Source organism: Ursus maritimus, unplaced genomic scaffold (assembly GCF_017311325.1).
Source record: "Ursus maritimus isolate PB19 unplaced genomic scaffold, ASM1731132v1 scaffold_2, whole genome shotgun sequence".
Lineage (NCBI taxonomy): Eukaryota > Metazoa > Chordata > Mammalia > Carnivora > Ursidae > Ursus > Ursus maritimus.
In genome coordinates, this window is record NW_024424452.1 from 15,504,538 (window position 1) to 15,523,822 (window position 19,285).

General features: G+C 48.2%; 2 protein-coding genes across 3 annotated transcripts in view; one reads left to right on the top strand and one right to left on the bottom strand.

Moving 5' to 3' along the window:
- The window catches only part of GUSB (glucuronidase beta), a 12,691-nt gene extending 4,632 nt beyond the window's left edge, over nucleotides 1-8,059 (top strand). For both annotated transcript variants that reach the window (XM_040635006.1, XM_040635007.1), the window contains 4 exons: nucleotides 2,000-2,084; nucleotides 3,610-3,786; nucleotides 6,096-6,231; nucleotides 7,625-8,059. In XM_040635006.1, the coding sequence (XP_040490940.1) occupies nucleotides 2,000-2,084; nucleotides 3,610-3,786; nucleotides 6,096-6,231; nucleotides 7,625-7,794 (568 nt within the window). In that variant the 3' untranslated portion in view covers nucleotides 7,795-8,059. The remainder of the gene's footprint in view (nucleotides 1-1,999; nucleotides 2,085-3,609; nucleotides 3,787-6,095; nucleotides 6,232-7,624) is intronic.
- Nucleotides 8,060-9,562: 1,503 nt separating this feature from the next.
- Nucleotides 9,563-19,285, bottom strand: part of VKORC1L1 (vitamin K epoxide reductase complex subunit 1 like 1) — a 65,191-nt gene continuing 55,468 nt past the window's right edge. The window contains exons 2-3 of the mRNA XM_040635008.1: nucleotides 17,129-17,238; nucleotides 9,563-13,450 (exon numbers count right to left, since the gene is read on the bottom strand). Of these exons, the coding sequence (XP_040490942.1) occupies nucleotides 13,224-13,450; nucleotides 17,129-17,238 (337 nt within the window). The 3' untranslated portion in view covers nucleotides 9,563-13,223. The remainder of the gene's footprint in view (nucleotides 13,451-17,128; nucleotides 17,239-19,285) is intronic.

A 19,285-nucleotide genomic window follows, 5' to 3' on the forward strand; every position in this document is an offset into this window, starting at 1 on the left:
GGGGGGGGGGGGGCGGGGGGGGCTGTCTGCACACGGTCAGTTCGGGGGACCTAGTGTCACCCACCCCATTAGGGTGTCAACCCAGTGAGACCCAGGGTCCCCTTTCCACACCCGAAAGGACATCTGGAGTTCACTTACACACAGAGCTCCTTACGCAGCTAACTTCAGGTTATGGGGAGAACAGCAGTCTGGGCAATGATCTGGGGGACGGTCATTTACAAAAGCCTGTGTGAGCACATGGGCCTGGCTCTCCAAAAGCCCCGGTGAAGGGCTAGGGGCTTACAGCTGCTCGTGGAATCGCCTTGAAAGTGTGGCTACAGGCGCTGGCAGTGGGGCTGCGGGTCTGGTGCCTGCGACCTCCGTCAGCGCCGCCTTCACTGCTGTGCGTTTCTGAAATCGGGAGCCATGTGAGGTGACGTCCAAACGAAACCAGTTATCTTCATCTCTCAGTCGTTACGTTTTCTCCATTCCTGGGAAACTTAGTGTATGTTAAAGGTGCAAAAAACCACTTTGTGATGCTTTGGGTTTGTTTGAAAAGAGGAGTTAGGCTTTATAAAACTGGATTTTTCAGGCAGATAATCCTACACAGGTGTTTAAGTGACATGCATATTCTGGCTGTTCCAAAGCGATGTCGTTGGGCTGGAGCAGTCCATCTGAAGTTCACGGTCCCGGTCACCAAAGGCCAGTAGCTGCCCCCTCCCCCGCCAGGCACTGCAGTGCACAGAAACCCCGCTCGGGGGCGTCAGGCAATGGGAGCGTTTACTACCTTGGCTGGGGGGGCGGTGGTCCTTGGTTCCTTGTCTGTCTTACGATCATGATCATGCGATTGTAGTGGAGCCTGCAGAGGGGCATGACCTCACGTGCTGCGGGGGCAGCAGAGGCTGTCCCAGTGTCACAGCCATGCGAGCCGAGCTGTGGGTAGAAGATGCGGGGCTCTAAGCAGGAGGCAAAGGACAGCTCTGGACACACAGCCTTGGGATGTGCTGAGCCAGGGCTGGGGGACAGAAGTTTGTCGAGGGGCGGAGAGGAGTGCAGGTGCCCGAGGGTCCTACAGGCTGTTCTGGGAGGTGCAGAGAGGGAGGTGCGGGACCGCTGGGGCAGCGGGGAGCAGGCAGCGTGTGGCTAAAGCCGCCTGGGCCTGAGGAGCTCAGCGAGGCTTCGGGGCTTCCCAGTGACACCCAGGCTGTTTCAGAGTGTGGCTCTGGGACTCGAGGTGAGGGATACCGTTCTGCCTTGAGGAAACCCCAGCCCTCGAAGGCAGAGGGCAGTGTGGGCAGAGTGTCAAGAAGGAAGCTAGCTGTGCGAAGGGAGAGAAGCAGGCTTCACCAGTGAATGGGGTGACCAGCTCCGGGGTGGCCTCGGACAGGTCCCTGAGCTGAGCCTCGACCACAGGCTGGGCCCTCTGTTAGGAAGCCTCTTCTCAAAGTCCCTCCTTGGTGCATGCTGAGTCTGGGGCTGACTCGCCCGTGTCCGTTAAGTGCCCTGTTGCTGCCTCCCAGAGCTCTGCGCCTCCCTTCACGGTCCTCCCGCCACTTGCAGTCAGTGTGTAGCCTTTCCCCGTGCAAGTGTCTGCTCCCACGGCTCCCCGCGGCTGCGGATGGATGGAGCCGTTGCCGTCTCCGGGCGTGCCCCGTGCACAGCTTCCTCGCACACACCCCCTACTTGTTACCATTAGTATCCGTCCTGGTCCCCACCCCACGCATTCTTGTCTTCAAGAGCTTTTTCAGAGATTCGGAGTGCGGCTTTTAGCTGGAGCCCAAGGACCCCAGCTTTGGGTGCCTGCACACCCCTGCCCTCTGGGCGGGGGGATTTGGGGAGGGAGAAAGAAAGATGCTGGGGAACATGATCTAAGGCTGGAAGAACGTGTTTGCTCCCCTAAAGTCCTCTTCAAGGTAGGGAGGAGAGCAGGGCTTCTAGCTGGGGGATGGGATGGAGAGAGATGGCTGTGCCAGGGCCCTTCCCGGACTCACGAGCCGTGTCTTCTGCCCTCTGCGGACAGGACGGTGATTGCCCACACCAAAGCCTTGGACCCCTCCCGGCCCGTGACATTTGTGACCAACTCCAACTATGAAGCAGACCTGGGGGTGAGCCTGGGGGTCTCTGCACCGCTTCTCCCCTGCCTGTCCCCTCACCTCCCTGATGCTTGCTAACATGGGCTGCTGGGAAGAGCCCCGAGCAGCTGGTCCAGACGCTTTCCTAGATGGTCTTCAGGTTAAAGAGAGCTAGCTGCTTATCTGCTAGTCAGTGTGACTTCATCCAGGGAGGCTGGGCACGGGGAGGTCTCCCATCGGCATTCGATGCTCCTCAGTGGAGGAGAACTTAGGGTCGTCACGGTCCTGTGTTTCTCAAACCTGGCCGACCGGAACCACCAAGGGAAGCTCTTCGTAAGTCCAGGTGCCTGGATTCTGAGATCCCGGCTTAGTAAGTCCGGGGTGGCAGTCCGAGTTTGGAAAAAGGTCCTCAGCGATTCCAGTCATCACCTGGCTTTGGGAACCGCTGGCTGGGATCGAAGGGACAGCCAGCTCACCCGTGGCTGGCGAGCAGCAGCCCCTTGGGAAGGACGTGTTGTGCCGCACTGAAGCCGGAAGACACGGGAGCCCGAAAATGCTTCTTCACGAGAGAACTCGAGGCCAGTACTTAGGAGGGAAGTGCGACAGAAGGAGCAAACGTCTTGTGGAAAGAATGGACGAGAAAATGCAGTATACAAATAGAAACTGGGAGCTCCCATTTTAACACGGATGGGAAAGGTTTGTATCCCTGGTGTTTCCCTTGCCATCTCGAGAACACCCCGTTCAAGGAAGCACAGGCACTGGCACGACGCCAGCGTGGCACAGGCAGACGGGGACGTTTTCAGAGCCACGTGCCATCTCCTCTTATTCCGGCCTCCTGTGTGGACCGGGCAGCCAGTGCTGGAGCCTCAGAGGGTCGCCAGACTCCTGGTGGGACATGCCATGCGGGTGCGTGTGGCCCCACAGGCTTGCTCGTCCTGCTGCTGTCTGCCACCACCCTTTGGGAAGGGGCTCGGTCACCTGGGAGCGTCAGACCACATCAGTCCCGTGCAGGCTCTGGACATGGGCATTGGTTCGGGGGATGGGAGGGGCTGGACACCTGGCTGCCTGGTGTTTGCGGCTCTGTCCTGAGCCCCACGCTGTGTAGACCCGAGGTGGTCCTGCCCAGTCTCTGTGCTGCCAGCCTGGAGGGAGTTTTCCAGCCACTCTGCGGCCCACAGCACCAGCTCACAAACAGCACAGTTAACCAGGATCTTCGTGAGGACAAACACCGCGTCTGTCCTTCAGCTGGGAACCTTCCTCTAGGGCCAGGTGAGGGAAGGCCAGTGTGACAGGAGCGCTGCGGAGACAGACCCGCGATCCCGTGTCCGGGCCCTGGGCTGCCCTGAGGCCGGCTCGCGGGCCACCTCTCCGCGGTCCCGCTGCGGCCGCGTCGGGAGCATCGTCCAGAGTGAGACACGTGCCCTGTTCAGGTCACTTCGGCCCACGTCTGCTACACACGGGAGCACCTCGGTCGCTTTCTGCGTCCCCCTCCTCGCTCCTCTGCCGGGAGAGCCCCCCGCTTTCTGGGTCGTGAGCGGGTTTCGTGCTGTCGTCCTAGGCGCCCTATGTGGACGTCATCTGTGTGAACAGTTACTACTCCTGGTACCATGACTACGGGCACTTGGAGGTGATTCAGCTGCAGCTGGCCACCGAGTTTGAGAACTGGCACAGGACCTACCAGAAACCAATCATCCAGAGCGAGTACGGAGCCGCGGCCATCGCGGGCTTCCACCAGGTAAGTGGTGTAGCGCCTTCGGGTCCTTCTCTCCCTCTCTAGGCCGGGTGTCACCCATTCCCTCTGTCCCTCACTTGTGCGGACGATCTCCCTGCGCTCCTTCAGGCTCACGCCAGCCTGTCCTCCGGGGCTCAGGCCTCTGCCTCGCTCGCCTTCCGGCCTTGTTTCCAGAGAGCTTCCCACTGGCGGCCTGAGCAAATCCAAACCTTGGGAGTCCTGTCATTGGCGTCCCTGGCCCCGATGTTAAAGCCCCAGTCCCTGGTCAGGGCAGTCAGCGTCCTTTGCCCTTTGCCCTCCCCCCTCCCCCAGGTCATCGTCCTCTTCTGCCTTCACTCCTGGTCCCTGGACCGTTTTCACTGTGCTCATTGGCTCCTGCTGTCGTGTGGGCTGTTCCTTCTGCCCGGAATGCCCATGTTAGCACCACATTCGCCGACTCCTGGATTCTTACTCAGTGTTCAAGCCTCAGCTCCCTTGTCCCCTCTTTGGTGAGGTTCACCCCACCTGCCCCAGGCAGAGGAAGCTGTTCCCTCTGCTTGGTCTCTGTCTCGGCGTTTCTCACTGGGTACCGTCATTGTCGCTTTGACTCTCCTTGACCAGACTGTGGGCTCCACGAGAGCGGCTGAATCCTGTCTACCGTGGCTGCCCAAGCCCTCAGCAGCGCCCGGCACTCAGTGGTGCTAAATCGTGCTCGCTAAGAAAATGAATGAAACCTCAGAGCAAGGTTTAATCACTAGCGCTTTCCCTCTTTCTCTCTCCCCCTTTTATCTTACTTCCTACCAAAGATAAGGTGCTTTCGCTTGTGGGCATTTTTTCATGTGGATTCTTGAACCATGGCCCGCCCCTCGTCCCCGCCCCTGTCACCTCGCACTCACCTGTCGCAAGTATCACGTTCTTTGTTGACACACAGTGTCCTTGCTGCGGTGAACAGCTACCCCTGTGGACTCTGGTTTTCTGTCACACCCTTAAATTCATCTTGCTTACACAGAATGCCGCTTGTGCAAACCGGTGGAGTCGGGGGAAATGGCTTATGAGAACAATGTAGATACATACCGGCTCTTCTCTCTGAAAAGGTCACGTGCTCTGAACGTGTAGGCAGCTCAGTCTAGACTAGCGCTGATAGAACCGTGCGCCGCGAAGGAATTTTTCTGCAGTGGCCAAAGGGGTAGCCACTGGCCACCTGTGGCTCCTCAGTCCTCGAAATGTGACTAGTCTGAGTCGACTTAGTTTAATTCAGCCTTGACTTTGAATAGCCAAGCGTGGCCAATACTAGGCCAGGCAGGATTGGTAAGAAAATCTGCCTGCGGCCCTGCCCCCGGATTCGGCTCTGGAACCAGAACAAAACAGACATCATCAGTGCAGCCTAGGTAGCATTTTAACCCTTCTCGCTGGAACAGAAAGCCCAGCCCGCAGGGTTTGGTTCTCTCATCACACGGCTGAGATGCTGCCTCCTTGAACATTTAGGATCGAGTGCCCCCGACTGCCCATGGCCGAAAACTCGGGCTTCGTGTTGCAGGAACACCCGAACTGTCCTTACATGTTAGCCCAGCACACGTAGGCGCCCTTCACCGAACACTGACCGAGTCCCCGGCTGCGGCCTCTGCTTTCGTTAGGACGCTTCTCACCTGTGCGGAGGGAGCTCGACTGTCCCCTGGGTCGCCTCTCAGCCGCCCCCCAGCTAACCGTCCCCCGGCTCCTGCTTCACGCTCTCCCGTTCACCCTCCGCACTCCTACCACTTGAGTCGGCCTGGCTGGAGAGTGGGGATGGCAGGGGCAGGGGCGCTTCCCTCTCCTGCTCCTGGCTCTGTGGCCAGGCCTCCACGGAAGCAGAGGGGGAGCGGTGATTGTGGAACGGGTGGACGTGCTAAGCGGCGGCCGCTCCCCCAGGCCGAAGCAGACGACCGTGAGCCGAGTGCGGGGGTCACGCTAGTTCCTCTCCACTGACGCACTGGCAGCTACTTAAAACTTGAGGTTTAAATTGATTATTCGAAGACTTATTTTTCCTTCCCGTGTAGCTCAGCTCTGAGACCGCACCGGTGAGTAGAGGTGGAAGCATGAGAGCAAGAAAATACCAAATTCTGGTGATAAATAAAGCAGTTCCTAATTCGGGTTCTTTACCAAAAATCTCTTTTCCTTGCCCCGGGCTCCCTCACGCCTTGGCGGCGTCTGCACGGGCACCAGCGAGCGAGTCCTGCCGTCACTACGGCCGGCCGTGAAGATGGGTATTTTGGTCCCCATCACATGGGTCTTTATCTCACATTTACAGTTCCGCCGTTCTGCCTGTTCAGTTCTCCCCGCACCTTGAATTCCAGGACCCGCCCGTGATGTTCAGCGAGGAGTACCAGAAGGCCGTGCTGGAGCAGTATCACTTGGCTCTGGATCAGAGACGCAAGGACTACGTGGTTGGAGAGCTCGTCTGGAATTTTGCCGATTTTATGACTAACCAGTGTAAGCGGCAGTTTGGGCTGTGAAACGTACCGTTTCTCGTTTTTTTCAGGTTGGCCTGTGAGTTCAGGACATTTGGTTGTAAGAACAGTGGAAACGAGGGGGAAAGCTCTCATCAGTGCTGGCGACAGGAGAATTTCCTGGAAGAAGCAAGTTCTGTTTAGCAAGCAGTAGTCACTTGCCTGCTTCCCAAACCATTTTATGGGAACAAAACAAAACAAAACCAAACCAAAAAACACCAAACAGGAGAACCTATTATCTTGAGGCGGAAATGGCCAGCTTAACCTTTGTCTGTTTCACAACAGGGCGAGGCAAAAGCGGACCTTGTATTGGATTTACTTGTGGGATACGCTCATTATTCCAGAGTAGGGTACAAAGCCTGGGAAGCTTAGGTTATTTCAGTGTATTTTACATTGTTCGCTTGTAAAAGGCAGGTTTACCAAAGACAAGTAAGTGTCCAAGTGTTTTGAGTGTGGGAGGGTCTGTAAGGCTGCACTCTTTCTGAAGTGCGGAGAGATGAGGGCCGCTTCACTTCAGTCCCAAATGAATGTATCCCATTTCTTCCTGCACCTCTCGGTGTTACTAGTTTCCTGATACACCGTAAATTTAGCATAGCAATTTGGGGAGGTAAGGAAGGGTTCGGTAGTAGTGGGAATTAGAACATATTACTTAACAGCGAAAGATGGATCTTTGGAAGGTGAAAGTTTAAAAATTAGAATGGAGAAGCAGGTAAAAGAAAAAGGAATGAGAACACGAGCCTGTCCCTCTTTGGGGAGATCAGTGGCTTCTGCAGCCAAGTCTCATGAATGGATGCAATTGGCTTTGGGTAATAAGAAATTAGCTGTGTGACTGTGGACAGATTACCCAACTCTTCTATAAGCCTGTAAGGGGATAAGCCACCTTGCAAGTTCATGTAGGAATTCATTTGATAAAGGGCTTGGCACGGTGCCTGGCATTGGCTTATCATGGAAAGACCTTCCCATTTAACAGAGGCTGTGGTTTCACCAGGGGGCAGAGGGCAGGTGTGCTGGGAGCCTGTTGCCGGCTTTGCTCCCTTCCCAGCTCCGGCAGAGCAGCCGAGTGGCCCCAGCAGTGAGAGCCCAGCCTTGCCTGCTCCGGGCTGTGGCTCCCGCTCAGAGAGCTGTCTCTTCAGAGAAGCCCGGGTCTTTCCAAGGGTGACTCTGTCTCGGCCCCCCCAGATCAGTTACCAGGCAGCTGCACACGCATGTTTCGCAGAGAAAGGAAACCTTATTTGGGGTGTTTCCCCCCAAAAAGACAAAAGAATTAACACCCCAGGGAGCTGAGGTGGTTGGGGGGTGGGCAGCAGCGTGGCTCCAAGTTGCTTCCTATTTGGCCCATCAGAATTCATCCGAAACTCCTTTTGCCTTGTTTTTAGCACCGCAGAGAGTGATAGGGAATAAGAAGGGGATCTTCACTCGCCAGAGACAGCCAAAAGCGGCAGCATTCCTTTTGCGAGAGAGATACTGGAAACTTGCCAATGAAACCATGTACCACCAGTCAGCCATGAAGTCACGGTGTTTGGAGAACAGCCCGTTTAACTTTTAAAGCAAGCACCACCGCTCCGGGCCGCTCTGAGCACCCCTCCCCAAGTCAGGGGCCGCGTCCACGGCGACGAGATGGAGCGCGTCCTGGACTGTGCGTGGCAGGCTGGGCCGACTCAGGCCCGCAGTTTGTACTAAGTCACTAGGAGGGAATGTTAGAGGCGAAGAGAAAGGCTTTTGTTGCGTGTGAACCAAGAGTTGTCTTTATGGAAGTGACCGTAAAGACATAAATTGAACGACTGAATAAATCTGTAAATTGAATAACCTTACAGTGCTGGAAAGCATCTGAAATTCTTTTGACGTGTCAGGCTGCTTTCACACACTTAACTGTACAGCGTCTCGAGAAACCCGTGCTTCCACTCACGCGGGTCAGAGGGGCCGGTCAGACTCCGCTTCCACAGCCCAGCCCGCGGCCCTGGTGCAGCAGAGCGGCCGCGCGGAGCAGACAACTGCCCTTCGGCGTCACACGTGAGCTCAAGTCCCACCGAGGTTACAGAAAGTGGGAGTCGTGGAATAATAAGCAAGGGCTCTGGACCGATTTCCACCAAGTTAAGCTGACGAAGGAGCATAAGAAAGGTAAGAGTTGAAGAACATCGGAATCAGAAGGGAGCTCAGAGGTTACTGGTTCTTCTAGGACATGAGTCCAGCCTCAGCCGTCGTCTCGTCTCGACAGAAGTGGACAGATGCGCATTGAAGGCCCACTGTCCCATCACATGACTCCACTGGACGTGACGGGACCTTTTTAAACAGGCTGGGCCTGCGGACAAATACTCCAGGCCTTTGTGCCCTGTTCCTGGGGGATGGTCTTCGGTCTTCCTTACGGAATCATTCCTCCTTCTCCTCTTCCGCAGGCTCCGTGAAGCCCAGTAAGGTAACACTAGTCCTAAGATTTGTGTCAATCCTGGTTGAAAGCTCACTGCTATGGAAGAAGACTCCTGTTGGTGTCCAGTCAAATGGAAGACCATGAACCAATGTGTTTCTTAATACAGAACTCGACTCACTTCACATGTGGTTGATACCTCACGTCTCAACACGTACCCATTTTTATCCTTCCCTTCCAAGCTTCAGGAAAGGAACAGTAAAGATGATTTAACCTCCTTTCAGTGGTCATCTTTAGACCACTTTAAAGAAATGTGAGTGTAGTTGGTTCAGATATTGAGTTAGGGATTCTAGGGGTTCCATGTTTCTTGTGACCCCTGAACTTAAGTTCCTTGAAGGCATCAAGTTTTGTGTTACATTTAATGTCCAGGAATGATATAGAATTCTCCACTTGAAACATTAAAGAAAACATAACAGACACACATGTTTTACAAGTTAGGGCTAAGTTCCATTTCCTAAGTCTGAAGGTTCTAGCATAGAATACATTTGTTGTATTCAATAAAATCTGGCCGAACTGTATTTTAAACAGATTCGTCTTCCTGGCAGATGTTACCTTTTGAGGAGACCGAGTGGAGCCTTCAGGGGGAGCTAGAGTAAAGCTGTGGGCGAGAGCTCGTTCTGGGTGCCTGCACACCCCGGAGCAGGAACTCCTTTCTCAATTCTTGACAACCACACACATCACAAGCCCATGCCAACTCCAGGAACTAGAATCTCTTAAGAATGTGTTTTCTATAAATTACAAATAATTGAAGGGAAAAAGAACCAACTCAGTACACCTGTAGAAAGAAGTTACAGTGTCAGCCTCAAGGGTAGTTGATGGGGAGACCGGATCGGTTCCAGCTCCTTGTGTGAACCGTAACACTTCCGCGTAAGAAGAATGGCGGCACAGCTTCCACGGTAACGGCTACATTTATTTTATACCAAAAAAGTTATGTGCAACAAATAAACATTCTTACATATTTACATTTGTTTTTACCAGTTAGCAAAACTGTCCTAAATCTCTGATAAAGAGTATTTCTATCTATATTAAAGGGGGAAGTCTGCCCAGTGAACTCCACTTTAAATGAATGTTTGCTCTGGAGCTGAAAGCGCTAGTAATAAATATTTTTGATGGAACATACTATACAGATCATACACCTAATACTTAGGCCATGCTTAATACAGTTTTATAACAAAACATTTCACCTTTTCTGGGCTCATTTGTTTAAAAAAAAAAAAATTTAACCAAGTCGCCTGGATTCCCACTTCTGCCCCTTCTGTTTTATCGAAGGGGAGAGTTCTCACGGATCAGGACTCATAAGTGCTGCCTAAAATGTCTGAATAGAAATGTTCCACCGATGCTTGCGTGTGGGGGGGAAATACATACGGACAAAGGTTGCATTAGGTATTCCTTCCCAAAGAGGTTACCAAAAATGATGGCGGATTTCTTGTTGGCATTTGTCTATTACGAATTTTCAAGACAAGATTTGCCAGCTTTCACTCATGTCGAGCGGTGGGTCCAATCTGTTACGAAGCAATCGCCGAAGAGAACTCTGCACTTTTGCCGATAATCTTATAAATGAAATACAAGCAAACTAAAGCCAACAAATAGTTATAATTTCACTGGAGTCTTGGTCCTATATGCTACCAAGTAGGGTCCAAAGATCTCTTGTACCAAACGACAGATCTTTGTCTCTGTATGAAAATAGTCAATGCTTTCAACATCTTTAAAAGTAACGGATTGAAAGAGAGGTGACGTACACCAAGTAGAAGGAATTCCTGGCACACAGCTGGTTAAACCTGAGTTATTTCACCAGTTTACCTTCGTGGAAAGCACCTCGCTGCAATGAAAAACTGAACGAAATCCTCCAAACCACCTAGATTCCCTAGAATTTGTCATCTAACCACACTTCTCTTATTTTTTTCAAACGATATGGCTACCAAGTAAATAAGGGGCTTCGCTTGTTACGACTCATTCCCCAAACCAAGAAGCATGGAACTACTGCAAAATCCAGAAATCCAATCCCTACCCTCCCCCCCGCCCCCCGCCATTTTATTCTTCAGTGTTGATGGCTGGTAATGTTGCAGGGTTTTAAATAGTCCTAACAGTCCTCAAATTTTATAGCACGGTGTCTTCTCCTTTTCGGGGTGGAAGAGAGGATGAGCCTACATTCTTCCACCGGGGTCCCGCTGTTTACTGAGATCCTGGCATCACGATGCTGTTACTTCAGGCACCACACCTTCATCGCTCAGTGAGAAAAAAAGGTATTAATTCTACTGGGGTCACAGGAACGTGGCAAAAATTTCTGCACAACTCAAACAGTGGTGTTTTCCCCAAGGCTTATTAGGAGAGCAACGGAAAACCTGGAAGGGTCTGGCTGAACATTTTTTTTTACGTTTTATCATAGTGAGAGTTGAAGACATTTGCAAGAACGCAACATCTAGACAAGCTTTAACCATACTCTGCTGATTGATACAAAATATGATGCAAAACCATTTTAAACTGGGACACGAGGAACTTATTTAGCACAAGCAGTGCTCTATACACCACAGAAGTCCTCACTGTGAGCCACTTCCACCAGCCGCTCGGCAGGACTAGAAGCACCTGCTGCCAGATGCCCTCACTGGACAAGTTCTTCAATGTTAGGACTTGTTGCTCCGTACACACCAGACATCTGATCCAATGCTTTCCGGAGTTCATTAACTACAGAAACAAGAACAATACATACATAATAAAACAGGCATCGGAATATTCACATTCATGGGAGAACATCAGCCTGGAAATCCGAATTCAGCTTTTACAAAACTGGTGAAAACTGGTGGAAAGTTCGTTACAGCTCAGATGTTACACCTGCCTTGGGCCAGAAAAATACATTGCATCAATTAGGACAGTTAGTCGGACACTGCTGCAAGTTGCCGACTCTGTGCGTTACGGTTTACAGAGCAGGGCCCGTCCCCTCCCTTCCAAAAGAAGGCTTGTGAAAGCACTCCAAAGTTACCGGTCTATTTTCAACATAATGATCAATCTAATCAGAAGCAAAAACATTGCTGCTACTTCTCCATCAAAGGAATAAAATGATCATACAGAACCTTTCTAGAGAATAATGCAGGTTTGCTACGTCATGGTGAGAGGAAGGAAGGACACTTCTGCCCAAGTTCAACACACAAAATATTTGGTTTGAGGTTTAAGACAGAAGGCACTTTTAACATTCTGATAGAAGGTGTTAACCATAGAAACATACTGTCACAATTTCATCGGGGTTTATTCACGTCACCTCTAAAACCTAGGCATTTGCGTAGTTTCTAGAAAGCGCAGTGACACCATGAGTGTACTTCACCTTCAGATATTTCTACCTGCACTACTCCCGACTGAGCAAACCGAGCAGCGTGTCGGCCCGAAAACTGACAAATCTAATATTGGCTCTGAAACAATCAAACGAGACATCCGATTAGTGCAGAATGAAACAGGAAATACTACGGAGCTACCCAAGAGCAGCCCTACTCTGGAGCAACTGGGCTTATACTGGTTACTTCAAGGTCCTAATACTGTTTGGTCGCCTGGCACCAATGTTAAGGGAAAATATCTGCATGAAAATTCAGCTACTGTAAGAGACTTTACCTAAAAGTGCCATATTAATGTTTCCAGGTTTCTCAAAGAAATCTAAGCCATTTCCCCATCTTTAGTGTCCCAAAGGCCTTGGACGTGAAGGTCTGGTCACATGACTCATTTTCAAGGTTATAATTAATTGATCCAGTTTTATGACTAGACACAAGCTTGACTTGAAGGTCCAAATTTAGTTTCTTCCTTTCCGAGGAAGGAGATGAAAGGGAACCAGCTACCCTATTATTTTTGCCGTCAGTGCTGGACCCACAGCTGTCAGTACTTCTCACAGGATGCTCTGTATGGACTTACTATTTTCACTATTTCTTCAGTCAACGTTGGGCTGACAATTCTTCATCGCTACACTTCACCTGTACAGTAAGTTCTGCAGGGGATGGAGCCAATATTTCTACCTTTATTTACAAATATCACATAAATGGATTCTAGTTGAATCTACATGTTTAAATCCATCGGCTAAAAACATATTACATATTGTAAACATGGCAATATTTAATACAGGATCTATTCTAAAATATTTTCATGTCATGATCACATTTGTTATACCTGAAATTGAATTTATACACATTAGAGAATTACTAGCAATGGTTGCTCACTTTACAATCAAGGGCAGAGGGCTAGGGCTACATTTTATTATTCCAGAAACATCTTCAAAGTAAAGTTAAAGCTTGTCTTTGATTGGCTCGGCATATCCTTCTTTTTTTTTTCTTTTTTTTTTGTATCCATGTTGAAAATGAAGATTGACACAGAAAATAGCTAGGGCCCCTTCTAATTTACAGGATTTTAAAAAATCAGTTTAAGATTCTTAGGGAAAGCGTCTGTTGTGAAGAATTAAAAAAAAAAAAAAAAACCAAAAAAAAAAAAAAACACCAAAAAACCAAAACCAAAAAACTGCTGCAAAATAAACTTAATGGAAAAGGGGACTTCCGACTGTCAGTTCAGAGTCTGTCCGGCTGTCAGTCCTGCTTAGGCTGCAGCTGCCGTTTCCAGGCCTCATTCAAGTAAACTAGTCGTTTGTAGTTGATGATAAGAAGAATGAAGTTCAGCACATATGTGATGACGCAGATGATGCAAAACTCCTTCAGCACAAAGTACAGAATGTAGGCCAGGTACAGAGACCCTACCGCAGACACGATGGACGATGTCATGAGCATTAAAGCTGCAACAGCACTTGCTGTCATGCCTGCAAGAGAGAGAGAGAGAGACACGCGGCTCAGTCAGGCCCTGACGACGGAGAGAGGTCCCTATGAAGAGCTAGCATTCTGTGATCTGCTGCAGTGTTGGGAGCACTGACGTTACCGAGACAGGCCACGAAATCCGGGAACAGAAACTACTGGTCTGTTTTGTTAAGAGTGTGCAGGTCGACTTTGCACACGGAATACCAGCCTGATAGGTGCAGTGTTTTTGATTTGTCAGTATTCCAGGTGCAATATTACTTAGGCCATCAACTAGCCTTAGTTAAGTCACACACAGAAAACAGGCAGTCTTCTGATCGCCTTCTGCGCGAGGCTCATGTGGAAAATCGACAGCCTCGTCGCTCCTAACGGATAAAGGGACGTGAGGGCCGCAACCTTCTCTCCCAAGCAGGACACACGTCCCCTGGCCTTCTCACTGCAGGCTGCCCATTTGTGGGCAGTAAAATGTGCCTTCCCATGTTTAGGTCAAAATTTTCAAAAATCATACAAAGATGATTGTACCAATATGCAGCTGAAGAAGGAGAACACTTGTAATAAACATTTCAGAAAGGGCTCACCCGGGAAGGTAACGGAAACCACGCTTGGCCAGTTGGTCACATGTGGGTCAAACCAGATCAAGAAAAAAGGCAGTTCCATGCGCTAAACCAGGGCTCTCTGACGCTATCTGACATCTTACGTGTATTTGTGTAATTTCCTGTAGCCAACAGTCGTGAGAACGTGTGTGTTTATTCTCAAGGACAAAGGAGACAGCAGAGCATATTAAACCACCCGTCCTCCCAATGACTAATGGACAAAGAGAACAGAAGCAGGAAAAAATAATTGGTGGTAGGAGGTTTGAAGAGGTTAATTAAGGAGCTGAAATCCCCACTGCCGGTCGACAAGAAGCTGCTTGCTGGCTACTTGCCCCCAGGACCGACCGTTCTAGAGCATGACCTTTCATAAGGCTCTTCAGGACTAACATACTGTTGGATTGCCTGTGCCGGCGGCTGGCGGATCCCATCGGCCACCTGCCCTCGTACATAAAGACGGACTGGACCCAGCCGCGCGCACGCGGACAGAACATCTGTGGCAGAGCTGAGTAGCTCAACAGCCAGCAAAGCCTAAGCGGTTTTCGATCTGGCCCTTTACTAAATATCTAAACCTTCAAAAATGAACACGTTAATTTTACTGAGTTAGTTTCAAAATGATATGGACAAGTTATTTACTTTCTCCATGCCAGTCTTTTCCTTAACTTGAGATAATAATATTTTTACCTCCTAATACTGATGTGTGAATTAAAAGAGCTAATAGGTGGGGCACCCGGCTGTCTCAGCCAGTAGAGCTTGTGACTCTTGATCTCAGGGCCGTGAGTTCAAGCCCCACGCTGGGCCTAGAAATGAATGAATGAATGAATGAATGAATGAATGAATGGCTGAATGAATGAATGGCTGAATGAACAAATGAATGAGCTAACAGGTATAAAGCACTTCGAATGCTCCATAAATACCGGCTAGTTAACTACTACTGTACCCAACCTGTCCCGATGTAATGTCGCTGGTGGCTTGGGATACAATTCCCCGTGGAATTTACCAGGTGCTGTGACTCTAAGTAAATGATGGTTCGATCAAGCAGTGGCACGTTTTGCAGCTGTGAAGAAGAGTGAAGACACTGGACTGCTAGGGATATATCACGATGAATTAGGTGAGCAAACAAGAAAAAAAGAGTGTGTAGAACAGTCTGTACGGCATCTGCCTTGTATATTTTAAAAAGGAGACGACAGAGAGGCTAGGTTTGGGCTTCCTTGTACATATGCCTGAAGAAAATACAGCAACAACACGTGGCGACCAGCTGGGGACGAAGGGCAGTAAGAAGCGGGCGGAGGGCGGCAAAGGTCGGGGGCAGGCTTTTCGCCGAACAGCATTTTATATTTTTTTCCTTTGGGACCTCGTTAAAGTATTACCTATGGAAAAATCAAATTAAAAATGCTGTGTCTCAAACAACTTGGAAAGGAGTGAAGATGATGTGCTCTGGAAAACTGTGTTCGATGAGTTCACATGTGCCTTCAATGTGCCTCCTGACATTAAAAATGTTTCATGTGAACACACAGAATGTGAACAAAAGCACATATGATACACACGATTACAAAAATAATATATATATAAGGAAATTCACAAATTAAATCTTATAAATGGAAATTTGTTCCATCTCTATCTCCAAAAATTAACATAGTCAAAAGCGTTTCTTAGGCTATTTTAATTTCGGCTTATACGTTATATTCTTCTTTAGAAATCCAAACAGAACAAATAAATGGAATAAAAAATAAAAGTCTCACTCCTGGCCCCCAAGCACCGGACCCTTTTCTATGTATTTCTATCCATATATATAAACATATACTTCTCTTACACCTATTATACTACACTTCGCTTTTCTCCAAACTATGTCTTGACCTTTCCAGAATATTCATGTAAGACCTGCTTTTTCCTCTAATGGCTACATAGTATTTTCTAGTACGGATGTAACCTAATTTAGTCAACCATTACGTTTTGCTAAGCTACTTTCAATTTGTTGCTATTTTAAACTACACTGCTATGAATATCCGTGTGCGTATTTTTGTATTTCTACAGGATATGGAACTGGGCAAACCTGATAGGAGTATTTAGAAAAATTTAGATTCACAATTTGCCGCAAAACAAATCAAATTCAGCTAGGTAGAAGAGCACAGAACAGCTGGCAGGTAATGGAGTCAAATATTAACAATGGAAACCAAAGGTCAAAAATGGCTGGATTCAACTCAAAAAGTATAAAAAACTTCTGTACAATCGAAATTCACCAAACTACATAAAAAAGGATAAAGAATGGGTAAAATGTGACAAATATGAAAATGGACTATTATCAGGACCCCAATAACGAAAGTGGCCATGCAAGAAAATTAAAATGATGCGGATTTGTAAACTATTAAATCAGAAATTTTACAGAAAACACTTTCAAAAAAAGATGGATGAAGCTTCGGGGAAGCCGGACAACTGGGGGAAAAGTCGTTTGGTAATACGTATTAAAGTCCCTTAAAAAAATCTGTGTGTTTTGGCTCATTCTCCCCGTGTTCAGAAACTTATTTTGCAGAACTAATTCAAAGAGGGAGGTGTGTGTGAGGGGCACTTCGAACAAAGTCGATCACTGCAGTGTTATTTAGAACACAAAAAACTTGACACCTTGATATCAACAGTAACAAAACACCGAAGAGAGGAAACAACGTGGAAGGGTTCACATCAAGTTAAGTGGAGAGAGCAGAAGACAATGGACACAGCGGGTGTGGAAAGGTGACAGTATCACGTGCAGTGCCTCCTGTTAATGTTCTCTCAGGGCACATGTTTAAGTAACCACGCCGTGTAGAAACTAAGAAGGAAGAAAGTTTCTGGGGAAGACTGTTTGGAATCGTAAGTTCCCTGAACAGGACTGGTTCTTCTGGACGCTACGGGAGGCTGCTGTTCCTGGTTAAACACCGACAGATAACATCATCAACATCTCAGTGAACCAAATTTTCACAACAGAAAAATGTGCTACGAACTAGTGCTTCTATCATTAACATCCTTTTATTTAATATAAAGACATTTCAGGGCAAAGACACAAAGTACTAAAAGGAATATAACAAAACAAACTTATTTTTGTATTGCTGTATAAATACTTACCAAGTAATAACTGTAGTATATAAAATATAAGTCCAAAGACACTGTTTGGCTGGTTTAATACACCATCCTTTCCAAAAATGGAACCCAATAGACCAAATCCTCGACCCCATCTGTAAAATAAGGAAAACCAGTAACCCCATTTTGAGTCTTCCTATTGTTAAAAATGTAAAATTGTCTGAGAATGCCATGCCAATATACCCATCTGAATCTCGAAGTTGCCTATTTCTGATTCTCTTATCCAAAAGGTAGGATTAAAGTATTCTTTTCCTGATGGCATCAGTCTTTGCAGAGGAAGGGCTCTCTCAATTTAAGCCAGGCTTCTCAGCAGCACCAATGACATTTTGGGCTGAAGAATTCTTTGCAGTTGGGGCTGTTCAGTGCGTTACAGGGTGTTAGCAGTAGCCCTGGGCTCTACCCACTAAATGCGAGTAGTAGTCCCCCACCAGTGGTGACAAGTGAAAATGTCTCCAGCCATTGCCAAAGGTCCCCAGAGGGGGGGGGGTGTGTGTGCGCAAAATCTCCCCCGGCTGAAAGCCACTGACTTAAGCTGCCTTATTTCTTCATTCAAAGTATGTGGAGTGAGGGGCGCCTGGGTGGCTCAGTCGCTTGAGCATACGACTCGGTTTTGGCTCAGGTCACGATCTCGTGGGTCGTGGGATTAAGCCCTCTGTCCGCTCCCCACTCAGCACAGGGTCTGCTTGGGCTTCTCTGCCTCTCCCTCTGCCCTTCCCCCTGCGCACGCTCTCTCTCTCTCACACACAAATAAGTGAATAAATACACAAATAAATAAATAAAATCACAAAGTATGTGGACTGAAATGTTGCTTCCTGACAAATTTCACCAGGATACGCCATAGGGAACATATCTTAGGAACATATTTTTAAACACAGAACAATACCGGAAACTACAGGTCCTTCCTAGAATCATACCCTCAAGAGTAAAAAACGGATATACAATTTGCTTCATCAGTTTTTATTTGCAATTTAACTTCAATTTTTGCACTTTAACATTTTCAGAATCTTATTTTCCTGTTTTTAAAAAAGATTATTTCTGATTTAATAAAATTTGACTCAAATATCAAACCAACATTTACTTTGGATGAAAACCTTGGAAGGTAACTTTAACTCTGAATGAGAATGGGCTTTTCAAAAATAAGAAGGAAAACACCAGTCATGGTTTTAAGTCCGGAGCGAAGCACTCAGTGAAACCTAAACTTTGGTTTGGAAAACAGACTACCTGAAAACAAGGATATATAAGTGATTCTTTCTTTGTCATACGAGTTTAAGAAAGAGTGAAACCTCTTCATAATGATACTGGGAGGGAAGAGTAACCCCGATTTTACAAGCGAGTGAGAGCCCTGAAGACTTTTATCGTACAGAGTTAGGCACTCTGAGGAACAGACTCATCGCCACCATACTTGCGCGTTCACATCAAGTACTCATGGTGCGCGTTCTAGGTGCCGGTAACGGCCAAGTGCTGGAATACGGGAGCGAACACGGCAGAAAAGCTGGTGTCCTCGTGGAGCTCTTACTCCGTTTAGGGAGAAGAAGCAGTTGAACATGTAAACCTTCAGAAATGGATGAAACTATTAACAGATATGCAGGAGAAGTGCCGGGGGAGTCATTCTAGACCAGAGCTGCTGAAAAGTTAAAAATTAACACAATCATCTTGGGGTGTCATGAAAATCCAGGTTTTCCTTTAGCAGGTCTCTGGTAGGCCCAAAGATTCTGCATGTCCAAACAAAACAAAAGAAAATGCTTCCAGCTCATGTTTCTGGTCTGAGGATCACACGCTACCACTGCTCTAGAAAGAGAAGCGGTGGAGGGAGCTACTCTAGCTAGATGGCCAGAGACGGCCTTTTTCAGGAACTATATTTTGAATTAAATCCTGAATGATGAAAAGCAGCCAATCTCTTCAGGAATGGCAAGTACAGAGGCCTTGAGGCAGGAATGAGCACTGAGTGGGCAAGAAGGCCAACGAGGCTGACACAGTGATGAGGGAAGAGTGGCAAGAGAATGAGGCACCCAATCATTTATAGCATTTATGGCCTTTTGTAGGCCATGATAAAGAGTCTGAATTTTATTCTAATTGCAATGGGAAGGCATTCAGAGGATTTTATTTATTTATTTATTTATTTATTTATTTATTTATTTATTT